This window comes from Odontesthes bonariensis, chromosome 3 (assembly GCF_027942865.1).
Source record: "Odontesthes bonariensis isolate fOdoBon6 chromosome 3, fOdoBon6.hap1, whole genome shotgun sequence".
NCBI classification, from domain to species: Eukaryota; Metazoa; Chordata; class Actinopteri; order Atheriniformes; family Atherinopsidae; genus Odontesthes; species Odontesthes bonariensis.
Genome location: NC_134508.1, coordinates 37495558 through 37520214, shown reverse-complemented (window position 1 = coordinate 37520214; position 24657 = coordinate 37495558). Strand labels below are relative to the sequence as shown.

The 24657-nt window shown below is 40.5% G+C and overlaps 1 protein-coding gene across 3 annotated transcripts in view; it reads left to right on the top strand.

Annotated features, from left to right (window-relative positions):
* arhgef10la (Rho guanine nucleotide exchange factor (GEF) 10-like a) overlaps nt 1-24657 on the top strand; it is a 125781-nt gene that overhangs the window by 78840 nt on the left and 22284 nt on the right. For all 3 annotated transcript variants that reach the window (XM_075461719.1, XM_075461720.1, XM_075461718.1), the window contains 3 exons: nt 1822-1943; nt 20838-20924; nt 24400-24614. In XM_075461719.1, coding sequence (XP_075317834.1) covers nt 1822-1943; nt 20838-20924; nt 24400-24614 — 424 coding nt within the window. The remainder of the gene's footprint in view (nt 1-1821; nt 1944-20837; nt 20925-24399; nt 24615-24657) is intronic.

Here is a 24657-nt window from a genome sequence, read left to right as displayed (position 1 = left end):
TTCAGAAATGTGGGAGAACCAGATTAATAAAATCTGGAGAGAACTCCAGTTACCATGTCCAATAAAAAGTAGGTGCAGCTCATCATTTGGCAAATACTATCTTGACAGGGAAACATGGTTGAAGTAGTTTCACGACATGCAGATGATTCTAAGTTGCAGGGACAAAGAGGCTGTTCAGACTTGAGGAAAAGGTCGATGAAGCAGCATACACATAGTTGCTTTAGAAAACATGCTCAAGGGTACACTCAACTTGGGGCTACAGCTCATGTAGAAGCATCAGAGTGAACCAGAGCATACAATCAAGATGCTGGAGTGCCTTCGGGGTAATTCTCTGACTGTCTTCAGATAGTACAGCAAAAGCTTACATGTAAAGCCCATAAAATGTCTGCAGAGACAACTGGAGATGACAGTTTGCACATGCATCCAATCCAATCTGACATGGCTTGATAGGGTTTTAAGGAAGAATGGGAACTGCTTACATCCAGATATACAGTCCAGGTTTGCAAAGCCTGTTGAGACTAACTTAAAAAGACTGGAGAATGCTATGGCTCGTGTTGTAAATTTCTTGAAATTGGGTTTCTGAGTGTACATTGTACATTGTTGGTTGAAAATGCCTATTTGAGCCAAAGAAATGTTATTTTCAACACTTTAAAGTGTAAAAAAGTGAGGTCTGAATCTTTTCTGAAGCAACTGCTAAGAATACAATTTTGAAACTGAACAAAAACACGTCACACTTATTCAATCCTGCCGATTACTTTCCTTGAACATAATTTTGGCTTTTTTCTTTTGTGTAAACATATTTGATCTTTTATTCTGATCTACAAAAGCTCTGACAATCATTTCTGTCCACTCAGATATCCTGTTGGCAGACTCTCATTGTAGAAGAGTATCCTTTTAAACATAGGTTAAAAAGTTAACTGTTTTATAAATGCTAAGCAAATTAAATTTTTTTTGGTCATATCTTTAAGACACCCACATTAATAAGTTCACATTGGGAAATTTGTAGCTGTGGGTCACTTTGACATGTGGACTGAGAAAGCAGAGAACAGGGCCCACCTTCCAAATGGTCGAACCTGTGGTTCTGTCTCTATGAGCTCACTAATGTATGCCCACTTTCTATTAACCACTCAAAGAGTCACAGTCATTGCACCTATCAAACGAGTTCTGCAAGCAGCTTTTAAGATCACTGCATATGGATGTAACGCATCCCCAATCACGCTTAAGAGATGACCTCCAGGTGAAGTGTAGATTATTTCAAGGTACCCTATGCAAACAAACCAAGGAAGAAGTTTTGGCAAGCTGTTAAATTTCATGTTCAATTTAGTCCCTGTAAATTAAAAAGGATGATTACGCAGTTACATAATTCGAGTACTTTGGCAGATTTGCGACTTGTCAGTGTTGCACCTGCTCTAGAGCTCAAAGCTACGAGTTCGGAGAAGGGGCACACACCATCAGGCAAATCGGTTTCTTTTAACTCAGATCCAGCAGTTGTATATCTCCTGCCGGGACAGACTCACAGTGTTGATTAAGTGAAGTTTTAATCACTGCTGAGACTCTGTGCTGCCAGTGCCTGGCCTTGCCTCTTGCAACAGGGAATAAGCCTCAGGCTGATTATTAGATTCACATGCTAATACCATTCACTATACATACCTGGGTGTGTGAAATGTCTCTCTGATTATTTTTTGTGGTGTGAAATGTGTTTACACCATGCGAGGTACATGCTAACAATAAATTGAAATCAACAAGTTGGAATATTAAACATGAAGTCGGTACGACCTGAGCAAGAAGGATTCCAAATGTTTCCCCTTTTTTCTGTTTTAGGAGAAGATAATTCCCCAGGCTGGTTATATGGAGAGGATGAAGGGAAGACAATAGCACCGTTTTGGTGTCCACTACTTGCCTGCCACATGCCTGTCTTCGCCACCAAGTCTGCAGGGAGAAAGGTAAATCTGCTTCCATCCTTTTGAGACAAAGGTTGGTTCTTGAGTGGGATAGATTTTACCACATTTTTTTTAAATCTGCAAGCTTCACATAGGCATGACACTTTTGACCAGACTGACAACCTCTTAACATTTCTTGTGGCCGTAGCAAGTTCCTCTATCTGTCTGTGCACAGTTTTCAGATATTCTGCAGTTTGCCTCCAAGCGCTTCTAAGTTAGCAGGAATCCTTTTTGCAATGACAGATTTCAGCCTTCTCCAAAGGTGTTCAATGGGGTTTAAATCAGGATTTATTACCAGCCAGTTTGAAACAGTCCATCTTTTTTTTCCTTTTCAGCCTTTCTTTTGTGCTGTTGGACATGTGCTTTAAGTAGTTCTCCTGCTGAGAGACCAATGACTTTTGACCATAGCTTACACATTCACTCTAAAATGCCTTGGTACTCTTCTGTCGTCATTATTCCTCTCAAACATTTCATTCTTCTTGCCCCAAAGGCAGCAAAGAATAACTACACCTTGATAGAATCTCCACCATTTATATTGGAAGGGTGTTTCGGCTTATTTTCTCACCTTTACACAAACTGATACAGCCCCTCGACACCTCTGCTTCGGTGTCTGGTACCAGTACCAGAGGAACAATTTTGGCAATAATTGTATTTTCAGTAAATGAAAGTAATCATTTGGTTGTTTCTCTCAAAAATTGTAGTGTCGGTGTAGCAACTTCTCATTCATCTCAATTGACGTCTGTTTTTAAGTGTTTACATACAGTCTTTAAACTGTGTTAAATTGTTCATAGACCTTGGTATAATTTACATAGAACCATCTTTAGAAATCACAATATACAATCCCAACTCATAAAATGTTGTTATGCTGTGTTAAATGTAAAAAAAAAAAAAAGAAGCAGAATGCAATGATTAGCAAATTTCATAAAGCACTATTTTATTCACAGTAGAACATAGAAAATATCAAATGATGAAACTGAGACGTTTTACCATTTCATGAAAAATATTAGCTCATCTTGAATTTATGTTAGCAACACCAAGGTTTTGACAGGGCCGTGTATACCACTGTGCAGCATCCACTTTTCCTCAACAGTCTGTAAACACCAAGGAGACTAGTTGCTGGACCTTTGAGAGAGGAATGTAAATGTAAATGTAAATGTACTTTATTTATTCAGCCCTTTACAGACAATCCTTACGATGTACTAAAGTGCTTTACAACAGGTAATAAATAAAGAGAAGAATAAGTAAAAACAAATAAAAACAATTAAAGAACAGTGAAAGCAATAAAATTTAACAAAATCAATAAAGATAAAAGAAGATAAAAGTGCCATCATACTACTGGGTATTAAAAGCAATCCTAAATAAGTAGGTTTTTAGCGTAGATTTGAAGAGGCCCAGGTCAGAAATAAGACGCAGCTCGACGGGGAGCTTATTCCAGAGCCTGGGGGCAGCGACGGAAAAGGCTCGGTCACCCCAGGGTTTGTATTTTGACCTGGGCACTTCCAGCAAAAACTGATTTGTTGACCTCAGAGCTCTACCAGGATTGCGGACTGTTAAAAGCTTGGATAAATATGATAGGGCAAGGCCGTTAAGAGCTTTAAAAACAAACATTAAAAGTTTAAAATCAATTCTATAAAGGACAGGAAGCCAATGGAGGGAGTTAAGAACAGGAGTGATGTGCACACGTCTGTTAGTGTTGGTTAAAAGACGGGCAGCAGCGTTTTGCACAAGTTGAAGGCGACTGAGAGAAGACCGGGAGACTCCAACATAAAGTGCATTGCAATAGTCTAACCTTGAACTTATTAGGGCATGGATGGCTTTCTCAAGGTCATGACGACTTAAAAACATTTTAACTTTGGCCAGGAGACGTAACTGGAAAAAAATAGTCCTGACAACATTGTTAATTTGTTTGTCCAGCCTAAGATGACTGTCAAAGGTCACTCCCAGATTTCTGATGGTTGAACTAAGCTTTGAAGACAAGGTGCCAAAGTCAGTCGTCACAGTATCCCCAAACACAATGCATTCAGTTTTGTCATCATTTAAATGAAGAAGATTTTGGGCCAACCACTGCTTAATATCAGTAATACATTTAAACAAAGAATATTGTGCACTGTTACTATTTGGCTTCAATGGTAGATAAATTTGTTAATCGTCTGCATAACAGTGGAAAGAAAGGTTGTGCCTGGCTATAATTGACCCAAGTGGTAGCATGTACAATGAGAAGAGGATAGGGCCAAGAATAGATCCTTGACTCCACAGGAGAGAGGAGCACTGGAAAAGGAAAGGTCACCAACCATAACGGAAAAGGTTCTACTGGACAAGTAAGACGCAAACCACTTCAATGCAGTGCCGTGGATGCCAACATAATTCCTTAGACGTGACAGGAGGACTGCATGGTCCACCGTGTCAAAGGCTGCTGTGAGATCAAGCAGCACTAAGACAACAGGGCATCCACAGACAGAGCAATATCGTTGTGCACCTTTAACAGTGCAGACTCAGTGCTGTGACGAGACCTGAACCCAGATTGGAACTTCTCAAGAACAGAGTTATCCTCAAGAAAGGACTGTAATTGTATAAAAACAACTTTCTCTAAAACCTTAGAAAGAAAGGGCAGATTGGAAACAGATCTAAAATTCGACAACACTGAGGGGTCAAGATTAGGCTTTTTAAGAAGGGGCCTGACTACAGCATGTTTAAAGGCAGCTGGGACAGTTCCTAAACTTAGACAGGAGTTAATAAAAACCAGGAGACTGTGCCCCACAGTATTAAAAACCACTTTCAAAACTTTGGCAGGGACAATATCCAATGGGCAGTTTGTAGGTTTCAGAGTTTTCACTACGTCACAGAGAGACGAGAGGGAAACCAGCTAAAACTGATCTAACGCAGCAGAATGAGGTGGGGCAACAGGTAGATCCTTATTTCTACTCATAATAACATTACTGGTATCTTTTCTGACAGAATCCACTTTGTCAACAAAATAATGAAGAAAATTCTCACAAATGGCTATTGATACATCAGTCACAGAAGAAGTGCATGGGTTAACCACAGCGTTATATACAGCAAATAACACCTTGGGACAATGACTGCTTCTAGAAATAATATTAGATACTGAGATTTTGCTTCACGTACGGCTCTCTGATAATCAACGAGACAGTCCCTTAACATTTCCAGAGACACATGCAGTTTGTCCTTCTTCAATCTGCGTTCAGCCTGCCTGCAACGTTGCCTGATGGCGCGGGTGGTGTCGTTCAACCAGGGGTCAGTTCTTGGCTTGGCAGATTTTTTCCTAAAAGGGGCAATAGAGTCCAGAATCCCAGCACAGGTGGAATGGAAGGAGGAAAGAAAATAATCAAGACAGAGAGGGGATGCAAAGCCGTTCAAGGGAAAAAACTGTGAGTCATTGAAAGCAACAGTAAATTCATCGACCGTGGAGGAAGTGATGATGCGCCGTTGACGGGATGGAGCAAGGGGTTTGCTGACTGGTTGGGGGGCCATCACTTCAAAAACGTTAGGGAGATGATCTGGGATTGCCCTCTCAGAAATCTCTAAAAGGGAAACTGAGAGTCTGAAAGAAATAACAAGGCCCAATGTGTGCCCAAGATGGTGCATTGGTTTATATTTAGTGCTATAGTGCTACATTTTGCAGCATGTTCCTCCAGCTGTTTGTTTTTAATCCCACTAACTTTTCCTGCCTTTAGTTTCCCCTGTACCAATATTTTTGAGATGTGTTGCTTTCATAAAATTCAAGATAAGCTAATATTTTTCATGAAATAGTATAATGTTTGGAAAAGATTTGCAAATCATTGCATTCTGTTTTTATTTACTTTTTACACAGTGTCCCAACTATTTGGGATTGGGGTTGTATTGAATCATTATGTTGCAACAATGATGTATACTTTGTATACTCTGAAATTAAACAGAGGAATGTATGATTATTCATAAAAAAAATGAATACAAAGTACAATAGAAATACACATTTCAGTGTAGCAAAAATAAATCTTTCTTGTTCATTTGTCAGAAATGCTTTTGAATTGCACAGTATAAATGAAATGCCATTTTTTGATACTTGAGAAATTGAGCATCGTCTGGCTATTACTGTCATATTTACTCATGCTGTTTCATCACAGCATGGGTGACAACTTTATGGTAAAACCCTCATTAACATATGAAGTGTGAAGTATGAATGTAGTTAAGCCAAATTAGAAATGTTGAAGAATAAAGTAATAGTAAAAAGAATAAGTAAAAAATACATTAAATGAAACTTGTGCTTTTTAATGCTGTCTTAGTCCAATTTAACTGGAAGTGCAGCAGTGATAATGAAATTGTGATGCATCACTGTTAATGAGGGATGACATATTTATAAACAAACTGTGGAAGCTTTTCAGCTGTATTAAGATTAAGATTAAGATCAGATTTTATTGTCATGCATACACACGAAATTTGTCCTCCACTTTTAACCCATCCAGGTTGGCACCTGTTGACACACACATGCACATACACAGGGTCACACACTCATAGAGACAGATGCCAACCTGGAGCGGTGGGCAGCCATTCACAGCGCCCGGGGAGCATGGGGGTACGGTGCCTTGCTCAAGGGCACATCGGGCGTGACAAGGAGGTGGACTGACACCCCTCCAGCTGTTCCACCAATCTTTTTGTGTGGCGAGAGTGGGAATCGCACCTGCCAATTGGACAACCGACTCTAACCACTGAGCCACGGCTGCCCGCAGTATTATTCTGCTGCAGCTGTCAGGTTACTTTTAAATCACAATTTCATCCTGCATTTGCCAATTGTACGTTAGCTGCAAGTAATTTGATGTGTTCAATGTTTCTAAACCTCTAGTGTTTATATTTATGACGCAAAGGACATCACTTGGCTCAGTCTGTCAAAGCAATTTGACATTAACTTCTTCTCTGAATCAGCCATTAGTCTTGGCAGAATATTGGGTTTAATAAAAGACTGTGTTGAAAGAGATCATCTTATGTCATTCTAGAGTCACGTGCTATTGAATGCAATCATTGCCCACTCTTTTTGACCTAGGCAAATAAAACTCCACTATCTCTGTGATGATCTCACTCAAAAATACATAGACTGTTGGAATTACAAGGTGACACAAGAGCATCCCTTTAGGTTGCTGGCTGAAGAATTTCAATCAATACAAGCTGTTAAGACCTAGAAGCTTCCGTTAGATCGAATGGTCAGCAGAGGTGAGAGATAGACTTGAGGGCTTTAGAAGTCTGTGGAAATGGTGTAAAATCAATTTGCAGGGGCGGAAAGATGATATTTCTAACAACATTTCCTGTAACCATAATGTGGTTATGGTCCTATTGAGCTAGTTAGGTGGTGGGAGGGAGCCAAAGTACCATGTGTACCAGTGGAGGATGTTATAAAGTGATCATGCAATTACCTTAATGGCACTGGAACATCCGAGCATAAATCAATGTTCCAGCATTGGATTAAGACCTATTCACTGGCCCATAGTCTGCTAGCCATGTGGACGACAGATGAAGGTGAGGAGAAACGGTGCAAAAAGTCTAGATTTAGCATGGTAGGTGGGGATTTTCCACAAGACCTTGACAACATTCTGGATAATTCTGCAAAAGTCTCTTCTCCCTGGAAGCTGAAACATGTCAATTAAAATGTTTTGAGCCAGAGGGACCATGCAGTCTCTAAGAATGTGCTCACATTCCCTGCTTCACGCACAAACAAATGAAGCACCTGAGCATGGCAGTGAAGGGCATGGCAGTCACAAATGTGGTTCACATTGGAATTATTTAATGTTTATTCATTTTGTGCGGATGTGAAAATGAGCTTTTATCGTTTTGCACGAGTACAAACAGAACAAAGTCACATTCATGCTTTCATTGGTGTGTGCAGATATTAAGCTCCTGTTTCTCTGACTGTATCTATGTGTGACATGCGAGTTTTGGCAATATTTGTTTGAGTGTATACTATAGCTTTCCACCTGTATACTTCTACAGAGTGGGTATGTAACAGGTATGCAGGGTTGGTATCAGGAAGTTTAAAAGGCAGGCAGTATTTCTTTCTCTTTTTTGACTAAAGAGAAGGTAGCATTAAATGGAGTGACTTTAAGTCCTTCATGCAGAGCAGACTGTGATTAGGGGCTTAACTCAGCTGCATTCCCCCTCTCCCTCCCTGTGCCTCCATCTTTGCCTCAGCCGCTGCCTCTGAGACGCGCACGCCTCTCTATGCCAAAGCTCCACAGCTCCTGCATCCTCTCTTGGCAGTCTGAGTTACAGTGAACAGAAATGATGAAGAAAGGGAGGCAAAAAGCAAAAAGAAATCCCAGATTTAAAGAGATGTGGCCAAAGGGGCCGAAGCCATTTCCTGCAAAAATAAAGTTCTAAAGCAGCATAGAATGAACAACAAGCACAGATAACCTAAGGGAGCTCCGTCCATGGCTGGCTGTATGCAGGTCTGTGCACCCTGGTCCACTTAGTGGGGGCTGGACAGGCCTACTGGGTGAACTAGTTAGGCACCAAAGATAAACCTTATCACAAGACTGCTGAGTGAGAACAGCAGTCTGTCTCTTCTCAATTCATCTCTTTCATTCTCTTCTTCCCTTTCTCCCTCACACACAAAGAATCAGGCGCTATCTTGGTTAATAGAGAAGCCACATTCTGATGGTCCTTGTTGTTTAAAGAGTCCCAGCACGCTCTGTTTCACTGCCCTCTGTGTCATTTTGAAAGATGAAACAGAGCGGGTTTGGCAGTTTGCCCAAAGGGAGGCGTGAGGTGGTTGGGTTAAGCGATTAATAGGAGATACTAAAGCAGAAAGGGTAACAGACTTTTCCTCAGGAGAAATAACTGGTAAACGGAATGGCAATGAATGCCATTTTCCACAACAGTAGCACGTTAGTGCTTGATGTCAGATTCATCAGGATTGATAGGCTTTCGATTTATACACATTTAACAGATCAAAATCTGACAGAAGTTTCAAGTGTTAGAAAACAAATGTTAGAAAAGTTAGTCAGTCTCCTTCTCTTGTTTCTGGGTGCATTGTTGTAGATGCCAGCATACATCACCCTGTCAGAAGTTGAGTTTTTCATCGTTTTTTATTTTTACTTTACTGTTTGAATTCCTCAGACTGGTAATGGATGTGTTTATGAAAGCCAGTAATCTGGCAGCAGAGCAAGCTGTTAAACAACTGACTTCACATTCACTAGCTTCCATCGGGAACTAAGTGACTTAAATTACATACCTGTCTCCAGCTAGGACACATACATCTTTTTGTCCACGGTTTTTCTGTTCAACAGCTCCTTCAGCAGATCTCTGAAGCAGATCAGTGTTGGATGTTTTCCTGATCTTACCATGCTCAAAGAGGCACGCGTACAAATTTGCCGTATTGTACAAGTAGAGGACGGGTATCTCTTGGCTACATAATGATTCACAGCAGAAAGCACCTCTCTCCCTGCAACTCTAAAATGTCCTTTTAAATCCAAAGGCTGCAAAGACTTAAGTAAAGGCAAAGAGACATGTTTCCAGACTCCGTTTATGAGGCATTAGGGTAGGACAGGGTTGAGGATGGCTGCTACGCCAGAGCTCATATAATACCTTGGGGGATTTCATCATGTATGCTTTGAAGTGCGGAATGACAAACTGGAAAGGGGTTTGCGCTGCATCAGGGTTAGCTTTTTTCCTCTTTTTTGGAGAGGATTAGCTTCTGTGTCTCATCTGAGAAAACGGCAAAGCCCACTCACCCCTAATGCACTCCACTAGTTTACATAGATCACAGAGATCATCGTCATTATACATTTATTTATGCTTGTCTTGTTCTCTTTTTAAAGGGGTGCAATTAAGCCTCAAAACCCATTAATCGTGTTATAGGTTGTTCCTTTCCTTGCCATCTGTTGAAATTGCACTCTGCAGGGTCACTGGGGTCTGCACTTGTTTACTTGGCTAGCTGGTGCTTCAGGAGCATGTTGTGCATGTTCCTCTTACTCACGGTGACATCCATCTTCCCTGCTGATGGAGTGATAAGAGAACAGCACAGTGCATTCAGCTACCGCATGAAAGTGATTGCATGTACAGAAAATGAGCTTGTTGAGTGGCATTTTCGGCAGTAGTTCATGGCTATATTTATAGTTTTGTTGAGAGGATGACTGATTTATGCCCATAAAGACTTAAAGCTCTTACATCTAAGATGAATGAAAGAGTTTGGTCTGCAGGCTGTGTCAGTGTAGCATACCACAGATGAGACAGTATGTTATGAAATATGGATTAAAAAGGAGAAGGACAGTGTGAAAAGGTGGCCTTTCCCTGAAGCAAAGCTTTTTTGATGATTTATTTCCTCTTCCCCCTCTAGACCGTTATTTTATTATATTTTTTTAAGCTGGAGTCATCAAGTTGACACCTTACGCAATGCTTCTCCTTTTGTTTTTCTTGAAGGTCATTTGCTACCTTTCCGAGTAACAGATATCAGCCACTTTTCTGATTTGTTGAGAATAGATGCCGCAGCATGGATTAAAAAAGCTTTTTCTAAGCACATATCCACCTAGGTGTAGCAGCTTTGTTTCTATCTCTGCAGTAATATACTTCAGGCAAACAGAAAAGCACAAACAGCAGGATGCTCAAGTGCTTGAGACTCTTTCCAGACAGCACATTGTTCCCTCTCAGACCTGATCCTCATCAAGATCAGTTTTCTTTTCATGTTATGGCCCCTTTTAGAACTTTTGAGTCAGTTTGATGACAATGATGACCAGTGGTGTTGTATGTTATGTGCTCTGTTTGGCTGCTTCTATATTACTCCACAGACAAGCTATCCAATGTGCCACCAGCGGCTACACATTAGCTTTTCAGTTCAGAAAACCTGTTAAAAATAGGTTTTGGACTTCCTTCTGATCAAAGTGAATTTGCCAATCTAAAATAAAGTGGTCAGTGACATAAGCATCTGCATTATTTTTGCATGGCATGGTATGCATTTTAGGTTTTAAGGTTTGCAAAGATACTCATCATACTCTTATTTTCAGGGAATTAAGCCAAACTGAATGGCATCTATGTTTAACATGAATAGCAATTGTTTCAGCATGCAATGCATAGATACCAGACGGTTCAAATAGTCTGTACAATTGCTGCTTTCTCTAATACTTTACTCTACATGGACATATTTACCATGAATTTCAGTTCAACATATTTCCTCTCTTAAACTATGAAAACATGCATACCACTATTCCCTCTCCACAAAAACATACCACTGCTGCTCATCCACTAAGTTCAAGGGGGCAGACAAGCTTTTAGCATGCAGAGTAAAGGAAAGCAGGAGGAAGTGTCAATCGGATTTCCCTGTGTGACGGTGGATCAGAGCAGGCCTGTCGCTGGAGCTTATAGTACTCGGCCCTTCTGGTCACCGTGACCTGGCTCAGCAAAACCAAACTCCAGACAGACCAAACTTGTCACTGTCAGGCATACAGGGGGCAGTGACAGCACGCAATCTAAGGCTACTTAAGATTCCCGATCAAAAAGGACCTCTCTCCGAGGTCAGGGCAGAAGTCAAACTTTGGCATTCACTCAGAACAACTCTGAGGGAGTTGTGACAGTTTTCAACATCTTGGCTAATGTACCAAAAGTGTACAGAGGTCAGTCTTTCTTTGTAGATATGGATCTTTTCTCTGCCTCTGCTAAGTAACATCAACAGCAAAGTTGATCAAACTTAGGTAATACTTTAAAAGTACTGTGAAGAATAAAGCAGCAACTGCCACCTGCCCATTACCCTTTGTGGAGATTTTAAGTGCTATGTCAGCAGCAGAAAAGAAAAAGGAACCACACTGGCAGAATGAAAATGTAGTGAGTGAGCAGTCCTTAGAGGAAACCTGACATGTGCAAATTTGCAAACGGCATGTTGCTTTTATGCTATTATATTATATGTATTTTCATAAGTTTCATAAGCTCCTGTGAAAAAAAGAAACCTAAAAAAGACTAGAGTAGAAAATCTTTGCACTAGCATCTGTATTGATTTTTATTTTTCTAATTTTTTTATTCAACATTGTATTGTTCCATTGTCTTGAATAATAAATGGAACGTTAAAATCTGAGAGAAGTTATAATGAATAGCTGCCAGCTTCACCAACAGCACCACCTTTTCCTGTACAGCCAGAGTGCTGCAAAGTTCCTGATGTACTGTATATATCGTGAAATTAATGTGTGTTGAAATAAGTAGTGCAAAACCCAAGAGGCTGTATTAGCACTGATATGTTGATAGAATCGTGTAATTACATGCAGCAAACCTGAGCTTTGGATTTATATACTGAACATCTGGAGGTTTTTTTCTTATTATTTCTCTTATGTTTGTGTTTGTGTTGTTTTACTACTGTGTGTGGCTGTTACAGAGAGGCTGAATTACAAGTACTTATTGATGGATATAATTAAAATTTTACTCTCAGTAAAGTATGAATGCCCCTCTGTCTTCGTTGCTCCTTGCCAATAGAGGGCAGTATTGTGCCGATTTATCTATGAAAGGGATAGCCACGCTCATTGATTGACAGTGAGATCATCTGCAAAGGGCTCGGTCTGGTTCTGTGACAGTTAACATACTAATCACAGAGAATCATACACACAAGCCTCGTCTCAGAGTAAAGCTCTGCTTCTATAACTGACTGTTTCAGCTATTCTTGTCAAGATAGCATGTGTGAACAAATTATATACCCAGAAGGGAAATCCTGCAAATCTGCTAAATATGCTACTTTGGCCACATTCTTCCTGTTTGATGATACATCAGTGTGGTGAGAACGGCATGCAAAAACTGCATCATTCCAGAACGAATGGGATGGAAACTCTGTCTCCTATTTGAGTTTTATATTGTGCCAGATCAGACTTGTCGGTAGCAATGACATCTTCTCTCCTTGGTCTCGACTCTGTTAATTAGTCTTCCTCCTACTTACTTTCAAGACACGTGCTACTACCACAATAACTGCTGCTTAAATGCATCGTTGTTGTTATTGCATCGTCTTTGTATTTTTAGACTGCTGCTCCCTTATAAAGTTGGTCAAACTATGAGCACGCTATTTTTTCTTCATGTTATTCAGAATTGATTTCAATTTTTATATTTATGCCAAGAAATCCTGATTATTGATCTCTTGGACGGATCCATCTAAGGCTATGAAGTCAAGAGTAGAAAAATAAAACATTGTCTTAAAATATCAAAATAGTGCTGAAGTGTTTTAGAATCAGTCTGTTTTAGAATCAGAATCCAAGGAGGGGTGTATTCCAATTTAGTAGGTGCTCTCTGATGGCCAAGCATCCCTGGCAAAAGTAGCTGCAACCACCACATGGCTAGGACTGAGCTGGCACCAGTGCTCCCTTTTGTTCTGCATTCCCTGCCATCTGATATTAAGGATTATATAAAGCCTTGTCCATTCTTATGCCCAGGGATTCATCTTGGACTTCAAGTTGGCAAATCATTGTGTCAGTTTTTGTCTTTGAGGTCGGCAAAGATTGCTCATCCAAGGCTTGTCATGGCCAGCTGCAGAAGTCTCCTGCTTCCGGGAAAATAGAAGGGAAGATGAAGGAAGTGATTGACTATACAGCAAAAGTTTTGGCCCCTGGTCCCCTTTTTAAATCCATTAATGCAGGGGCAGGACACTGCTTTCATCCCCAGTTGGAACTGCCGTGGCCGTAGGATTCAGTGGCGATGGTGTGCGGATCAGTGTGTCTGTGAAGATGGGGCATAGCAACAGAGTGAATTTGCTTCACATTTGCTGGGTGTGTTGCAACGGTTCAGCTAGGAGCAGTGAAGGACGTGAGGAAGAAAATCTCAGTCGAGTCATGAATATGAGTTTATAATGTCCTACCAATGTCAGACTGAGGCTCTGAGCAGCGATATGCAAAACCACCCTCCAACTTCATTCCACTTATTGCTGATATGATCGGTAGCATAGCCAGGGGAGACAGGGAATCGTTACTGTACAGACAGTGGTTATTAAATTGTAGGAGATGTCCCAAGGGTTTTTAATAATAAGCTGATAGCCATATGGTTTTGCTGCATGTCCTAACCACCTCTAAAGGACCTGAAATAGACCTATGAAGAGTTAAAACTGAGGCTGTCTGCTCAGCTTCCATCAGATGGTTTAATCGCATTGTCTTCAAATGACTTTGAATACTCTGAGTATAATTCAGGCCTGCAAACACAGCAGGTGGTTGGCCCTTTGATCTCTTCCTGTAGATGCTGGTAGAATTTAAATCACAGGGTGACATCTAGCATACGAAATCAAAACATAAACTGTAAGTTTCAGCTTTGATCTTCTTGTCCTTTTGTATTAGTTTCAATGAAGATTATGATGTTTTAGAAAATAGAATATTAACAAACAACATTTTGCTGTTCCCATATGGCAGTGTCACGAGTGTACATGCCCAAAGATGTCATGGCTGTTACTGTATGTGAAGGCTTATGTTGTAAATGGTGTTCAGTTTACCTTCAATGTGCCATATCACTGAGCCTAAGATGTTTTATTTGACTGAGGATCAGAATCTATTTTGCTATTCTCTGTTTCATTGGGAAAAAAAGCTCTCTGGTAAAATAGTAAAATTTTAATACTGGTAAAAGCTTCTTACAATAGAATAAAAAATGTTCTCAATATATGTTGATTCTCAGTCATTCTGATCTTGGGAATCCTAAATCCTTTTTAGTTTTTGAAGAGGTTTTACCTCTCATCCAAGAGGCCTCTTAACTTGCTCTTGGGTAGTTCAAAGTATTTAACCTGTTGTGGAGTCTTTAAGCACTTGAGAATTTGTACACATTCAAACTGTGTTTGAGTTGTTGACCCACTCTCTCTGTGCCAATGAACCCCTCAGATTTTTAAAGCGCAGCATTTCCCACCGTTCATGTCGACTGAGGAGGTCTTTTGGATGAGAAGGGAAATGTCTTCAAGAGCCAAGAGAAGGAATTCAACTGCCTTCTATCTAAGTTCTTGGAACCTCTGAGAACATATTTGTCACAGTGCCTCAACCAAGCCCTGATGAATAAAAACAGATTCCATTTTAGAGTATAGTTCCAGGTGTTACTCATTTGAGAAATAATAAGTGATGCAAACATCATACCTAACTACTTCTAATCTTAGGCAATAGTTATATAGGATTTAGGGTGGTTCGACCATTTTTTTTACATAAATATTAAAACAAATACATGTGTGTTTTATTTGCAATTAACATTTAATTTCAGTGTACATACAGATGTCATGTAATGCATTTTGAGGTGCATGTGAAAGGTCTTTAAAGTTGTAAGGGCGAAAGTCTACACCAAAGAGAGTTAATCTCCTCAACAGAGCACTACTCCTGAACTGCATGGAACTGGATTTTCTCGCATTGCCTAATGACCTCACCATGAAATTTATTTGTATGATGCCTGCCTCGTGACAAATCACTTGATAAAGTAGATACGGTCAGGGGGAGGGGAGACTTAAAGAGACAATAATGAAAATTGGGTGTTTTAGATGGAGAGCAACGAGATGTGCTGCTCTGATGTACAGTATCTGTATGGTAGAAAGTCAGTTATGTATGTAATATATTAGCAGTTAGGAAAAAAGCTTATTTTTGTGTAATGTCAGATATCAATTTCTCAAACAGGACAAATCTCTGTTCCAAGGTAGATGTAGAGAGCAGGCTCTGCGGTAGACATTTCCTCAAGAGCCAACAAGAGCCTTGGGAGATTTGCAAGATCACGATCACAAGATAATTTACCTTGTTAGGCTCCAACCATATTTGTTGCAGAAGCTACCTCTATCAGACCAGTCAGCATCCTATTGGCAGCTATAGGTGGCGTAGAAAGTGGTAAGTGTTGAAGGAGGGGCTAAGAACTGCACTCAAGCTTTCGGTTTTTCTCTCAACTGGCTTCAGGATGTGATTGATTTTTTTTATTTATTTTGCAGCAGGCTACATTACGATGATCTGACTGGTTGAAAATAGCTTGGTGATAGACAGATGGTTCATCCATTCACCTGCCAAATATCTTTGAAAGCACTTGCCCTTTTCCAAACTGTTCCTAACAAAAGCTTTCCAGATGGTTCTGTGAAACAAGCCATCTGCCACATCAGGTTATAGAAGACACACGTACCAGTGGCAAATTGAATGAAAAACTTTCATATTTAACTCCAAAAGAAAAGGGAACTTGTGGATCTGTTATGTTTTGAGGGCCATTCTTCAGATATGGTTTGGGTCAACTTATCCTCGTAAAGGCAAGGGTCAATACAAAGAAATACAAAGTTGTTCTGAGTGATCATCTTTATCCCATGATGACAAGTAATGTATATCATAATAAATGGCTTTACCAATCATTATATCATCATATCATACCAGCTTATCTGGTGGCACGTAAGCGACAATTTGTATTTGTATACAAATACACTTCATATTAGTTTTGCCTTTAATTTGTCACTCGCCTGCACCTGTCAGAGCTACACGCTCTACGTCGACATCTGAAGACAGATTAAAACGAAACATGGCTGGAAAAAAAAAAAAAATCTGTTTAATGTAAAAGATTAGCAAAGAAGATATGTCATTCCAGAGTTTTTGTTTCTTGATAATCTGAGCTGCAACTTTTTCAAAACATTTCCTGTTAGTCGCTTGTTTAGCCTGCAGTACTTGAAGCAGAACTCTGGATGTAAGTAATTTTAGGTTGACTGGTGATTCACTCTGCGGACGTCCTGTTTGTAGCCTTAGGCAGTGGGTTTGCAGTGGGGAGGGAGTGCCAGCACCAGTCAATTACCAGTTAATAAACAGTGGAAGTTTTCTATTAGTGCTTGTTAGTGCGTGTAAAAGATTGTTGGTATGTGCAATTGGGGAAAGGCACTGTGGCTATAGAATTAGAAAAAAACGTACAGGCGTAATTTCTTTCCCTGGGTCTAATATACAGCATCCACTTCTTTGAATGGTTGCCATTTATTGAAATAATTTTTTCTTTTATTAGATTTTCACCAGGCTATGCATTGCAATATAAAGCAATTGCAAACATGTTGTCATCTTTTCAACAGTCCAGAAATGTGTGGTCAGGCGTTTCACACAGAAAATATTTCATAAGTGACTGTAAAGCACTCTTTCCAGGAAAGCAAATATATCACATAAACATGGTGGAGACCAAACAATGCATTTCTGGTTGCAGTGTGTCTTGTCATCAATATCATTATAGGCCCTGAGTGAATATGATACATGGATGCTTTTTGGTAAGCAGTTATCAAAAATGTAATGAGTGGTACATTCTCCACTTATCAGAAAGCTAATGTCATAGTGGTAACACAGGAAAACTGATGTAAGGAAAACAGTGCACCTAAGTAGTCGTGGGAAATACGACACTAATTAGAACTGGGGAAGCAGTCTTCACCGAGGGGACACTGCTCTGACAGTATGACAGCCAGAAGCATGAATCATTAAAACCCTTTCCTGTCATATTAGACCGCTACCAATAACTATTTCTACTGGCTGTTGTTGACATACTGAGCCAGAGGTGTAGTTCCGACAGGAATGTAATATACTTACACATCTTTTAAACTTGTGTTCCACTGAAACAAAAGATGCCTCTGTGGTAACCGTATCCACCTGGAACAAGCAAATAGGCTGTCACCCTCTTGGGGTGGGGGGTGGGGGAGGGGCCCTCTGTCGACCATTGGGTCACTGGTAACCAGCAGCTGGGAGTCCGCCCTCCCATCACATCAACAAATCTTACCTTAATTAGTTCACCTGCCCATTTCCCCCCTTTTTCTCCCTGAAGTCCTCAATCAAACCCCCCTCAGCTGGCTCACCTTCCGCTCTCCTCCTGCACCCACGCAAAGGGAATATCTTCAGCCTCACACCCACAGCTCTCCAGATGTACGCACAGTCTGTTCTACAAACGAGTCTTACTATAGACTTCGAGAAAGCTTAGATGGCATTGATTTTTTTTAAATGGGGCCACACTGATTCTGCATTAGCATGGGGATTGTCAGTGATATGGATGTTGCTATGGGCCCAGATTTCCTTTGTGCCTGTCGATATAATTTGCACATTCACAGGTGGAAATGATCTCTCAGGCTTTGTTGTTTTGCTCACCTGTGCTCCTATTATTGGCTGTTTAAAGAATTCCAATAAGTGGTCCAGTAGTTTACTGTATTGATCATAGTGACTGTTTGCGTTTTGATGGGATGTTCCTGCCTTGGTGTCCTTCAGCACTTTATGTGTGTAGAGGTTTTATGCAAAATGTTGCTTTGTATAACATTTGAAAGCTTTTATGTTAAACTGATTATGTGTCTCTTGCAAATGATTGCATGACTGTGCGCGTTGAATACATTTTTCTACATAGAAGCATAAGCATAAGTAAAGCGTATCATCAGCAAGTAGCATATTACGATTAGAGAATTCCCTTTTCTTTTTTTTTTGCGTAAGGCCCCAGATTTTTCAAATAGTTGATGCTTCATTTACTCATCAGCTGTTTATCTGATTGATCCCAGTACAAATCCCAGCCACTGAATTCCATGTGAAGTGGTAGTGAGATGACTCTAATGTGAACAGACAGAGCATTGTCAGGCTGACACTGCAAAGCACTAACATACAAAGCTATCTAGCCTGCGAAGATTGGCCAACAAGGCTCACTAGTCCCAGGTGACTGATAAAATCCATCCACCAGCAAACTGCCAGCACAACCCACTATAGTGTTTCTCTCCCTCTGGCCCACTGCAGCTCTTTTTCTTTTAACCACAGGGCTTTTCCATATGGACACCATTTATGACTGCTGCTTAATTAGCTATCAAAAAACATTTGACAGCTTGTGATAGGAAAGAGAGGAGGCAAAAGGCAAAGGCAGGAGAAAAAGAGCAAGCATAAAAAAGCGTGAAGGACCGGGAAGAGAAATGAAAACTGAGAGATTGATAGAGAGGACGAGCCATGCATCTGTGGAATGAATTTGAATAGATGGGGACAGACACACAGGGAGTGGAGGGGATGGCTTTGCAGAGCAGATGAGGAGAGCGGTGATCTAGCCAGTATCCTTTTTTCTTTTAGTGTTTACAAACACCTTCAACAAGAGTGAAAAGGGGGAGGGTCTTTGCCCGGGGTGGCTATAAATCACCTGTGATTGATGCCTGCTGCCATAGAGGACGACAGTAAAAGACGTGCTGCTCTCATCTCTGAAGCTCTCCTTACTCTCACTTACTTCTCAAAACCACCAACTCAACTGCTTTTAGCCCCTCATCATCATGATGACACAAAATTTGTTGCTCTCTCTGCAACATGGCTTGCCTTTGGTAGCCACATTCCAAAGTAATCAACATTGTCAAACAGAAGGAGCGTTGGTTTGAAGAGCTTGGTGTTTGATGTGCTGTTATCCACGTCTCAATGCTGAAAATGTCAATCTCAGTCACTCCATTTCAGACAAACACAACTCCTATATCAATAAGCAATATTCTTATATTCTCCCCATCTGGAAGATGTCTTTGTATATATTGATAAATTGCAATCTTACAAACACCCAACCAAAATATGTCAGCTTCTGTAAATGAATATAAAGTCAATACATTTTTCTCCCAAGTCATGAACAGGTTATTAGCTAATTTCACTTTTCCACTCCTGCTGGTAACCTTTTTTTAATAGTCCTACAATAAATGGATGTTCAGCCCTAACAATACATATTTTGGTTAAATTTGGTTGAAAGTTTCATTACCTAGCCCCACTGTCTATGGTTCCAAAAGACAAACTAGAAGTTGGCCAAATGTTAGACTCGTTATTCATAATAGCAGTTCACAAACCATTTGGAGATGTCTCTGACTGTGCCCATCTTTGATTTGACTCAGGGAATTTGTTGAGTTATAAAACTCAAAGAGCATTAATAGTTACTTTAGATATTCTCTGAAGAATATTTATTAAAACATGTTGAGGGTTGCAAATGCAGCCTCTGTGTAGACAGAGACAGAGGTGGAGACAGGCGAGCAGTACAGCTCTCCCGTGCATCCTGTAGTTTATATGGCAGATTAAAGAAACCCATCCATCCATCCATCCATTTTCTATACCCTCTTAATCCAACTCAGGGTCGCGGGGGGCCTGGAGCCTATCCCAGCTGTCATTGGGCAAGAGGCAGGGTACACCCTGGACAGGACGCCAGTCCATCACAGGGTCACACAGAGACAAACAACCATCCACACTCACACTCCCAGGGTCTATTTTAGACACACCAATTAACCTGACATGCATTTTTTTGGGTGGGAGGAAGTTGGAGTACCCAGAGAGAACCCACTCGTACATGGGGAGAACATACAAAATACACACCGCAACGTGCCAACCACCACACCACACTACCACGCAGCCTCGTTAAAGAAACCCTTCATTTCCAAATCTGAAGGAAGCACAGATGTAACAGGTTGGCACACTTTGGGCTTCAGGGCAATTTAAGAGAAAAGCGTAAGGCCTATCGCAGTGGGTGAAAGAAGATGAAAATGCTTGTTTTTATACATTCATTTTATATATAGAGGAGAAACTGTGAGGATGAAAGTAGTTTAAATTAAACAGGATTTAGTCATTTTAGGATTAGAATTTAGAGTGTGTTACATCACCACACTGACCTGAACTTACATTACCTGAACATTCGGTGGAAAATCCCCCCTGAATCCCCCCATAACGTTAACTTTTTTAACATAATGCTATTCAGTGTGCTCAATGCTTTTGCATTGGCTCCCTTTAAAACTGCAGGAGCAGCCAGAATCTCAAACATTCTCAAACACCTCTATTTACAGCTCATGTGGGTGGGAAGCCATAATGTTAATGTTAATGACAAAGTTATTGTAAACGGCAGATGGCAATTAAGATTTATTTACATGCAACTTCATAAGATATGCCAAGACAGAAAACGTTTTGTTGCAGATGCATTATTGAACCTCATACATTTAACGAATATTTGTTGATTTTTTTTTTTTATTTTTTTTTCCTAAAGCTTGAAACTGCCATCCACAATCCTGTTCACTGTGCACTGCTGGGCTTCTCTGCAGCAAGTACTTCATTACCTCAAGGCTACCTCTGGGTAAGTAATGTCACATGCACATGCAGATCTATACGGACACCCATACATTCAAGCTAACATCAACCTGACCAAACCAAGGGAGAAGAATACGTGTTTTACTGTTACTCATAGTTTTAGCCTTTCGCACAATTATTGCAACCATTTAAATAGCCGCATTTAAGGAGCATATAAAATGTATCTCAAGGCTAAGCTTCAGATATAAACCGTTTTTCTTTTTAAAATGTCTCCTGGAAACTGTGAATTAATTCAGTATAAGCGCTTGTAGCAAGTAACTGCTGCACGGTGTTTCATGATGAGCGGAGCAAATTGTTCTGTCAGACTACCGCATCACTTACCCTGATCTTGTGGGAATTTAGCTCCATCTAGAAAAAATGATGCAGAGAATCTGCTGTTAATCTGAAAGTTTCCATTTTTGTTCCCTCTTCTCTTTGGAGAGGCTGGGTAATTTATCCGCTATACCTTTTTCTGACCTAACAGGTGGTACAATCAAGTGCCGGTCCTCCATAACAGTGAGTACAGCCCAGTATCTCAGACTTAATTGCATATCTAGCGCTATTAAAGAGAAGACTGGATACTCACTCAGATGAGGGAAAAGAGATGAAGTTGCATTAACAGTTAGAGCCCAGTGATACCAGTGTTTCACGAAGCATAGGAAGGTCTAACTTTCACACTCACCATGAAACACGCACCCTCACATGGTGAAAAGAATAGAAATTAGAGCAAAACAAATTGACACATGTTAAGAGATTCGGCATTCATTGCCTTGTATTTTGCCCTGAATTTCTTTCGATTTTACCTGGACAGAGCTGATGCGTTCTAGTTTTACATTTCAGTCAAATATTTTCAGTGAGTGGGCTCGAGATTTTTTTTGCTGCTGAAAAGAAAGTCAGCAGGGGACAGATTTTATGTCAGCATCTTTTAGCAATTGAATTGTCAAGGGTTGGAGGATGGAGGCTTGCACAGTAAAAAATGCAAATGTATCCCTTGATTGAATTATAAATGCATTGGGAAGCAGTCAGACTTGATTTTCCAAATAAATGTTGGTACTTATTGTGACTCTGGAACTTGGCAGCCCTTTGGGTAGTCAGACCGTTATAACTACTGCTTTTTATAAGGATCTCCTAAAAAAATGAATCTAAGAGGTCCTTGTTGTTTGAACTAAAATCACTAAAAGAGTGAACTGACTTTGCAGTGCTTTTCTGAAAACTCTGGACTGAAAACTGATCGTGCAGATAATACAAGCAGCTCCTTGAGTACTCAGCAAGCATGACCTTTTTCTAGCACAGTGTTTGTTACGTACTTTGCAGTACAATATGTAACCAAGCAAAAACAAAGCACTATCCTGCCAAAATGTTGATAGTGAAGGCCTGCGGATCCAGTGCGAATAATTAGTGGCTGAGTGTTACCGCCCCCAGTTGGTTCTACCTCCCTGGCAGGCTTGTCAAATAAGAGATGACACTAATCATGTTAAAGTAAAATGGGCTATGGGGATTTCTGCACGCTTTGATCAGAGTAATGACATTGTGTCTAATCAGCTTGATACCGCAGTATTTCCCTGGGTTGCCCTTACCTTCCTCGTCCCACATTTCTTAACTTCCTACATCTCATTTTTGATAAACTTCTCAAACTCTGTCTTTAAGTGAGCATTCATAGAAAGTGTTAGGAATAGGAAACTTAAAATGCATCACTTTCAGGATACATTAACAATCCGGTGACCCGTGGTTTTTGGACTCCTAATTGTTGAAAACACATCTGAGCACAGTGTGCTATCATCACCATTCTCCTGCACTACCTTACTGCATCCAAAGTAATCTAATTAGTGCTGGCAGAGCATTTACTGTTGAGGTAGTTTTTGCATCAGTCAGGCAAATAATCTATCCAGGGCACATCTCCAGATAGTTTTCCTTTAAGAAAGTAGCCATGACTTAGTCAGGAGACAGTATTTTCAGTGGACATGTAGAACTAAAAGTATTTTGTGAGCAGGAAACGTGACCATTGTGGCGTGTGGCGAGCTTTGGAACAACAAATGGACATGTGAAGTGAATGCTTAAATTGTGCAGGAGCCTGGGTGAATAGGGCCTGCCTCTGGCTCTCAATCCGCATCCACTTGAAGCTTTGCTTCTTTTTGGAGGCCTCTTTGCAGTAAGATAAGTCTCCCCCTATCTTCTTTTCACCCAGTGCAACAGACCATTATTTGTTCTAGCTCACTCTCAAGAGCCCAAAGGATCGCTCCTGTCCAGATTCTGTGTGCTGATACAAATCAAACAAATGATTGCATGCAAATAAGGGTGAGCGTGGAAGAGAAGAGCTAAATACTATATTTAGCTGATGTCACATTCACAGGATGTGATTCATACAGAGAATAAATCTTTGATGTCCTGCAGCAAGCAGCCGGGCTTCTTTTCCAGGAAAAACATTGTATTTTTTTTCTGAGCATTCACACAGGCCTCCCACAGGCGTAATGAATGGAATCATATTGAAAACCCACAGCGACATGTTAATTGTTTGGCAATGAAAGCAATGCCACCTTAATTGGAATTTCATCAGAGATAGGTTGGAGGGCTGTTCCTTTCTTATTTGTCTCAGCATTGGCATTGACAGGCTTACAGAAAGGCCAATATAACTGTGGTACACTGGAAGTAAAGCCTCCATTGAGGCAGACACTCAGCCTGTGGGGTGTGGACACATGATAGGTGGAAGCTTTTTTTCGTTCAGAAAGTTTTTTTCACAGCTTGTTATGAATTCCGAAAGGTAGATATATTTACCGATGTCGATTAGCCCACTTCGAACTGAGCCACTGAGGCCCCTTCCAACCTGTCAGCAGTTCTATTCTGTGCTGGTCTATGCTTCTTCATTGGCACTTAAAGTAATATTCAGTGTGAACTTGGATGTAGTAATGTTAGATGTCAGTTTAATTAGTTAAAAATTATTTATTTTAATTCTAACATGAACTGACTGCAGCAATAAATCAGACGCTGAATCTGAAAGCAGTAAAATAGAAAAAGAAAATCATTGTTGGGCAGCTGAAAGCCTTGCAGAAACTAACAAGAGCATCTGATCTTCAGCGATGAAGAGATCGCAGGAGTTATAATGACTGTTAAATGCTCTAGAGATGACATTGAGAAGCCATTACATAAAGTGTACAAAAAAGGGACATGAAAAGAAACCGTATGTACAAGCGATGGAATCTGAAAGGAATACTGATTCAAACCTTTTTTTTTTTTAAACCTGCATTGCTTCCACATAGAGAAGGATTGACCAGCAACACATTATCCTTTGACCTTCACAAATTGACTAAGACAGTGAAAACACAGTTCAAGGATGATCTGCGAAAGATTGGCCTGCTTCCACTTCCTGCTCTCTGTCTGCTTTTTTACTTTCAGCACGATAGTTTATTTCATGTCATTAGAAGTCAGTTCGTTGCTACAGCTCAACATGGAGTCTCTTTTTCAATTAAGTTTTTTGTTCCCTACAGGTGTCTGGTGGAGGAGACGGTTCTCAAGGCCACATAGAAATATTTTCCCTCAACAGGCCCACTCCAAGGGCTGTAAAGAGCCTGCAGGTAGGCTCTCCTGTTCGGTGTCTGGAGTATGTGGCAGTCCCCTCTCCGACCGGGGAGGCGGAGGCAGGAGTTCACAAGGCTGCCTCAGGGATCGGCACCAACATTTGCGTTGGATTAGACGATGGCCGGTGAGAGACTTATATTTAAAGATAAAAACAAAATGCTCTTCAC